Below are 8427 nucleotides of genomic sequence, written 5' to 3'. Positions count from 1 at the left end.
CTGCTAAATACATGGGAAAGTCAAAATCGTTCGTCGCTAAGTGGGTTCAGCAATATAAGAAGACAAAAAATGTCGATGACTTGCCAGAACGTGGCTCGAAAGTGACGCCGAACATGGAAAAAAAAATTGTGAATTTGTTTAAGCGGAACCCGACTTTAACATTGCGACAATGAGCAGCAAAATTAAAACAGAAGGGTATAGAAATATCACATACAACTATTCGAACTCATCTCCTTACGCATAACATCAAATATCGAACCACAATGAAGAAACCACTGTTAGGCGAAAAACATGTGATGAAAAGACTCGCTTGGGCTAAGAATTTGGACCGAGATTGGAACAACGTGATTTTTACGGACGAAGCTTCTGTTTGGGGATACATTACCATCCGACGTTCCTGGTCAACCTTGACCAATAGATTAATACAACGGACCGTTAAACACCCTGTACAAGTTCATCTTTGGGGCTGCTTTTCAAAACAGGGTTTTGGAGCATTACATCTGTTTACATACAATTTAAATACTCCGAAAATGCTTAAAATTTATGAAAAGTATTTGTTGCCGACTGCTGAACGATGTTTCATAAAAAAAACGAGGACTGGATCTTACAGGAAGACAACGACCTAAAACACCGGAGCAAGCTTTGCACCGAGTAGAAAGAGCGGTCTGGCATCGTCACACTTGATTGGCCATCGCAATCGCCAGATGCAAATCCCATTGAAAATGTGTGGGCATATCTCAAGCACAAGCTTCGAGGAAAAAGAGTATGCACTTTGAAACAGTTAACACGACAAATTCGTCTCATTTGGAGGTTTTTACCGAACGAATACGCAGTCAACTTAGTGGAAAGTATGCCTCGGAGATGTCAGGCAATTATCAATGCCGGTGGTGACTCATTATTAATGGTATAGCATTTTTCTTTTCATGGAGTACAACAAATCTATGTACTTAAAAATCATAAAAAATAAATTTTTCTACACATTAACCTGTACACGCTCTTATTTTACAGACTGTATTTAGTGTCCCGACATATTTGAGACGACAAGTGGAGGGGCGGCGAGGTGGCGCCTTTTTGACGGGAGCCTGTCGGGAGATGTTCGTGGGCTGCGTGCTTCGTCTGGCAGGGGCGGTCGCGTCGGCTTTGGTGCCCCGTTTTTTGACGGGCGGCGGTATGCGGGGTTTCCCCGCTACGCCCAGCGATTCGTTGCGCCCTTGGTAACTTTCCGGCTCAATAGGGATCGCGGGGGCCGGAGCGTCCGGCGGAAATACTGACGAGTCGAATTCCCGGGCGACCTTGAACTCTTTAAACATTCACTGGATTTGTATCAGAGTTGGACACATTTACGAATAAAGAATAACGAATAAAGAATAAAATCTTATTCATAAATAAAAAATAATTTTTTATTCGAATATAAATTTATTTTGTATATCTAAAATTGTATTCGAATAATATAAATTTATTTTGTATATCTAAAATTGTATTCGAATAATATTTATATTCGTATATGTGGAAATAATGTATTCGAATTAAAGATATATTCGAATAAAATTTATTCGAATATACAATGTATTCGAATAAATAATATATAATTCAACATACATATATAGATCACATTTAATATGTGTGTATTGTAAAGTATAATGTAGAACAACTTTTTTTATTAAACTTTATTTTACACTAAACGTAGTCCAAAGTGATAACGAAGGTATGAAGCGTGGTGAAACTTATAGCGTACAATTAGTAACTAACAATGAGTGGATATTATTTGGAACACGTGGATCTTTATTTTTATACAGTGACCTCGTGACAGACTCGTGAAAGGCTCGTGTTTTAGGAACAATATAATACAAAATAGAACAATACGAATAACAAATAATGCCAATAACGAATGATGCAAGTAACGAATAATGCGAATGAAGAATAATACGAATAACGAATAAACATCAATAATACAATGGCGAATAATATGAATAATGAATAATATAAATAATAAATAATGCAAATAATAAATAAAATTCTATTTGAATAATATTCTAAATAAAAAATTATTCGAATAGTGCCCAACTCTGATTTGTATCCGTCTTCCCGCGCGATTTCCTCTTTTTGTAATTCTACGAAAAAGAATTTTTATGTAACGCGGTGGTTTAACCAATATTAAAGGATGAAGAAATTCATTATAGATAAGTAGTGACAAATAAGGAGGAATTGAGCAGCTCCTACAAGCGCAGTCAATTCTACGGACAGGGACGAACTGCGCTGCTCCTACAAGCGCAGTCAGTTCGAGGGAAGGATAGGCTTAGGCCCAGTTTCACAACTCACGGTTAACTCTTAACCGAGGTTCAACTTATTTCTCATCTTTTCCCAATTCTAGAATTGAAAAGAGATAATGAATAAATTGAACCTCGGTTAAGAGTTAACCATCAGTTGTGAAACTGGGCCTAAGCAGCTCCTACAAGCGCAGTTAGCCCGGAAGGGGGAAACTGAACAGTTGTTCGATTAATTAATAATATTAAAAGACGAAGAAATTTTATTGTAAATAATTAGTGACAAATAAGGAAGAATTGAGCAGCTCCTACAAGCGCAGTCAATTCTGCGGAAAGAGACGAACTGCGCCGCTCCTACAAGCGCAGTCAGTTGAGGGGAGGATAAGCTAAGCAGCTCTTACAACGCAGTTAGCCTGGGAGAGAGGGGAAAGCTGAGCAGCTCCTACAAGCGCAGTCAGTCAGGGAACAAGGAGAAAAACAGAACATTTGGTTGATTAATAATTAATATTTAAAAAAAAATGAAAAATTTATTGTAGATAATTAGTAGTAAATAAGGAAGAATTGAGCACCTCCTACAAGCGCAGTTAATTTAGAGGAGAGGGGGATGAACTGAGCAGCTCCTACAAGCGCAGTCAGCTTGAGGGGTACAGGGGATGCGAACCCATTGAACTATACCATGCGTACTTTGATTCTGCAGTTTATTGAGATATTCTAACAAGGATCCAATATCCTGCCTTCTTTTCGTCATAACAGACTGAAGAATAATAATGACGTTGGGCTCGGTTTTCGCCCTGTTTATATAGGCGCCGTTCGATGGCACCCGCGAGTCGGGAGGCAAGGGGAGCGCAATTTTCCCGGAATTGGGCGTATGTGACTAAAACGAAAAATAGGCTTTTCTTCCCGAAATATTATTCGTGCCGGTTTAAAACTGGGCATAGTTTACGCGGATTTAATTTAAAATTAAGAAATGGGATTCTTTCCGCGTTAATTAGCAGAATTTTTAAATAATTAACAAATTAAATTTAGGGCCTTTTTCCGCGATCCGCGCTAGTCTCTCTCCGTGGTCCGCGCTGCTCCCTCCCGACTCCTGGCCGGTACTCGCTAACGCGACTAATTGACATTATTTATTCGTTTTTGGATTAATTCAAGCGGTCGTGGCGACCCAAAGGCGACAAATTAACTAAATAAACATATTAACGCAATGAAAATTAATCCTATTCTTAGTCAGAGCGGCTGAAATCCCATCGCGAGTCCGGGACGACGAGCGACACGCGCACCGCGAGCCGTGATTGGTGCGCAATAACTTATTCCTATTTCGGAGGATTGTAGTCGCTAAAGCGTTTAGAGCAGGCTAATTCTCTCTAAATACGCGTAGGATGGCAATGACATAACTGTCATACGAAAATGAATTCTTTACTCCACGCGGAGTTAATTGACTTAGCATTTTGTCGCAACGGAATAGCACGCCCTATGCGTGCTCTGATTGGCTCTCGCGGTACGCGCGCCACGTGTCATCGGCATGACTGAATAGCGCGTCGCCGGGTAAGATTTCCGTTACGAATTTCGCAATTTTAATAAAAGATTGTAGATAGACAATGTAAGAACGAAATTAATTTAGCGCAAAATAAAAAGATTAAATAACAAAAATATTCGTGAAAATAAAACAGAATTATGTTTTGAAGAGGGACCGGACGTAACAGTATTAATGAAGTGCAATAGTTAGTTTCCGAAAAATAAGGGGGTGTCACTTTAGGAGACCTATGTTAGTATCGGCGACTTTCCTCTAATATTTTATCGAAATATTTATATTAATAATCATAAATTTTTATTAATTGTCAGTAACGTTATCGTTCTTCAATTATCGAGCCTCCTAGGCCCCATTAATAGTCATGAAAATTTGCCCGGGGCCGATAGTTTTAATAGTATCTCATCGATGATTTGTGGTAATGTATGATTTATGTGATTCTATATTGGTAATAATTAAATTATTACTATCTGTAATCTTTTTGATATAATTTTAAAAAATTGATAAAATCTCTTTGATAATATTCTTAATACACCATGTTTAAAAAATTGTAATAAATTTTTAATAATTTAAGTGATTAAAGTAAGAAACTAATAATACGATATTAAATAATATGAGGTCAAAAACGTGGTGAGAATGTATAAACAAATTAAACGAACGCCGATTCTAAATGGCTTAAATACTATATATATTTTCTTTAATCATTTACAATAATAGACGTTTCGGTCCTAAATTGGACCTTCTTCAGTATTACATTAGATTAAATAATAGAAAGATACAAAAAATTTTTTCCCTTTAAGATACATATACTGAGATAAAAATATAATATGATTCAATATAATTTATTATATACTTAAAATTACGAACAAATTCGGTCGTTATTCATCTTCATTCAGTCATACTAGTCTTTATGAGCAACATATCATGACCATGTAGTAAATTGTCAAGCGAATTCCATGATAAGCAAAACAAATTTCCAATAGCCAGCATTATTTCTTCTGACATCAAGTTACCCAGAAGTACCAATTTCTGTGTATGTCAAAAGTTAAAAATGCATTCCAAATTTAAGACAATAGAAGTGATACAATTATTACACATAATTTAGAGATTAAGACAATAGATGTGATAAAAGTTGTTCGATGCGATACAGATCGAGAACGTATTAGCTGTACGATATTAATTTCATAATTTATCAGTTTCGTAGACATGTACATATATGTTTAAAACTTAATAATATTTTATTTTTATTTAAAACTGTGAAGAATTAAGAATTTCAAAAAATAATTATATCATCGTGTGTGTGGGAGAAAATATTATATACAGTATACGGACATATTTTATATATAATTATATATAATTGTATTTAAAATACGTTTATTTTTTATATAATTATACAGGGTGTCCCCAACATACGGCCCCACTCGTCTTGAACAGATAGAGCGGACTAAACTGAGCCGAAAACTCCTCTATCATTTTGCAATTTTCGCAATAGTTAACAAGATATTAATTACTAAAAATTGAAAAATATTGGTCTTGAATAATTTTTTACTCAAATACTATCAACTTTACAGAAAAACTGCAAAAGACAAAAATAATTTATTTTCTTCTCATAAAGTTCTGAGAATTTTTTCAGAATTTATTGTTAACTTTTCAGTACTGCATTTTCTTATTTTTACCACACAACGTGAGAAAATACGATATTAAAAAATTCTGAAAAAATTCCCAGAACTTTATGAGAAGAAAATAAATTATTTTTGTCTCTTGCAGTTTTTCTGTAAAGTTGATAGTATTTAAGTAAAAAATTATTCAACAATATTTTGCAATTTTTAGTAATTAATATCTTGTTATTGCGAAAATTGCAAAATGTTAGAGGACTTTTCGACTCAGTTCAGTCCGCTCTACCTGCTCAAGACGAGTGGGGCCGTATGTTGAGGACACCCTATATATAATTTTATACAATTTTATATAATTATATACAATTATTATATTAAATTTATATACGAAACATTTTTTTCGAGCTGTTATGTAATTGTATCTGATTGTAGTTCCTACGGAAGCGGCAGTATTTCTGCAGGAACATTTAAATAATTGGTATTCATTAAAAGCCTATTACAGCGTAAAAGTATTAACGGATCTCCCGATTCAGGTATATTTCAATGCAGCGTTATAATTTTGTTACTAATTGTTTCTTTCGGAGTTGAAATTCTACCTAAATGTAATATTGTAAATAAATACATTATCAATGGTTTTAAAATCAATTACAAATTTATTTAATTTCTAGATACTTTGCGTCTCACCTTTTCTGTTTATATCATACTATATGACAGGACAGCCAATGGAATATGATAGATTTCTACAAACATGGAGCGTTTGTCTGTTAATTACGATTATCGGACAAACGTTTGGGATACTTACAGGCACAGCTTTTGACACTGAGGTATTTCAACAACATATCTTTTATTTTAATAGATATTTACATTATTAGAAAAGCTATAATAATTCAATATTAAATATCATTATTATAATTATATATAAAAAATATAATAGTTATAATTATTTGTAATAGCAACAAGTCAATAAATTATTAAACGATTTATTTATAATAATAAATTTTCCAGTGTATTAATCAGCTTGTATCGTACAAATTTCAATTTAATTGTTATTTTAATATGAGAAAGTAATGATTACATATAATTTCTTTTAGTTAGGGATATTTTTAATACCGGCAATCAGTATACCATTACTGCTGTTCTCCGGATTTTTCTTAAAATTAAGTGAAATGTCGATATATCTGCAACCTTTAAGCTTTGTGAGTTTCTTCAGGTAAGGACAATTTTATACTATATATCAATTAAAAACTTTTAGCATTTAGGGAAGACGGAGCTGGTTATCGTACGTGGTTGATTGTCAAAATGCTTATAAACAGGACATGATAGAAAAATCTCTTTTTTTTTATTATAGATTGCTGATGTAATATTAATTTGTTGTGTAAATTGATTTGTACCACAAGCATTGTATATATTATTTATAATGATTTATAAGAAAATGATGTTGATGAGTAAATTTTTCTTATTACCTATTTTGTTGTCTGACAAGTCTTTGGCATTATTAATCGCGATATCCCCGTATTCATAGGAAAATACATGCTTAGAAGATGTTTGCTACAATTAATTAATCATTATCCTGACAAAGTTTGTGAACATAATCTCTTCTATTAAAAATGGCTGTGTGGGGTATATTGACTAAAATGAGACCAGATTAGGTGACAATTAATTTTAATATTTTCAGAAAACACGTTTTAAAAGAATATACTTACAAATATATTATATTACATATAGATATAATGTTTTTTCATTTTTCATATAGAAACTACGGTACAAAAACATATTACGTATTGTTATGATTAAAATAACTACTATTTATTTGTATTAATACCATAATTACTATTATTTTTCAAAATATAGAACTGATATTAAAATAAAAATTGTATTTTTTATATGTGTTGTCCATAACAAATAATATGCTACTGCCATTCCTAGAACGTATGACAATCAACTCGGAACACGGGGTTAATTGTTAAATTTTCGCAGCTTTATTTAAAATTAAATAATTTATTTTTACGATATGATGAATTCACGAGTAATATATTTTTTAATTCCTAAACGATGTAGGTATATTATAACATATATTGTATAATATTTCAAAAGGCAGGCATCTACTTTTTTCTAAAAGTCACTAATTAAAAACTGTGACAACCGGCTCCGGTCTCCTCTAAATTTATTATTACTTAGACATAATTTTTTCCATGCGAACCATTTTTTAATTTATGATAACTTATCAAGAGTTGTTTCTGCTTATGTATAATATTAGGTGTTAAACTTAATTCCTGCCGTTTTTCGTCTCCAAAATTGATTTGTTTCGAAAGGAAAAGATGAATGAATACCTTAAACAAAATAATTTCCTCCATTTTTTCTACTTTATTACTAATTAATAATACTTTATTAATAGAGAAAAGACCCCTATTATGAGATACCGAATTCATTTTGGATAAATGCTAGAAGTCTATGGGTAGAACTTAAAAAAATAATAGGTCATTTTGAAGGGAATTTAATAAGCTTTAAGATAACGTTATATAAAATTTAATTAAAATTCAATTTTTTTTTCAAATTAGCGAAATGTAAAAAGTGAGCAAATCACAAATTCAAAAAATTGTGCTCCTAATATGAGATGCTCCGAGAAATCGATAGTAAAACGCAAGATATATCAATATTGCAACTAAAAAACTTTATTTCATGTTTCTAAAATGCAAACAAACACAGCCAGGGTGCGTGAAAAATAAGCATACGATCGATTATACTCAGAACTCGTCTTCAGTTATAGTTATATATCAGTCGTCATAGTTGGAATTAAGCATCGCAGAAATAGACACTCGACTCATTCCGGTTGTCCTTTTTATTATAGTACAATAACTTTTACTCTTTACACTGAAAAAAATGTTATTCGTAATATCAATGAATGACGTTTACTGACTTTAAATTCATTGATATAATGAACTTTTAATAGATATTATGAATATTTTATTGAGTATTTTTTATTAGCTAATAACTGGATTTATTAATATAACAAATCACTGTTTAT

At 32.4% G+C, this 8427-nt stretch overlaps 1 protein-coding gene across 3 annotated transcripts in view; it reads left to right on the top strand.

The window, feature by feature from the left end:
- LOC108764314 (ATP-binding cassette sub-family G member 4) overlaps positions 1 to 8427 on the top strand; it is a 61759-nt gene that overhangs the window by 51923 nt on the left and 1409 nt on the right. For all 3 annotated transcript variants that reach the window (XM_018512470.1, XM_018512489.1, XM_018512480.1), the window contains exons 9-11: positions 5835 to 5935; positions 6071 to 6226; positions 6494 to 6612. In XM_018512470.1, coding sequence (XP_018367972.1) covers positions 5835 to 5935; positions 6071 to 6226; positions 6494 to 6612 — 376 coding nt within the window. The remainder of the gene's footprint in view (positions 1 to 5834; positions 5936 to 6070; positions 6227 to 6493; positions 6613 to 8427) is intronic.

The sequence above is a fragment of the Trachymyrmex cornetzi genome, unplaced genomic scaffold (genome assembly GCF_001594075.2).
Source record: "Trachymyrmex cornetzi isolate Tcor2-1 unplaced genomic scaffold, Tcor1.1 scaffold113, whole genome shotgun sequence".
In the NCBI taxonomy this organism is placed as follows: Eukaryota; Metazoa; Arthropoda; class Insecta; order Hymenoptera; family Formicidae; genus Trachymyrmex; species Trachymyrmex cornetzi.
The sequence above is the reverse complement of the archived record's forward strand: the minus strand, read 5'-3'. Positions and strand labels throughout refer to the sequence as shown.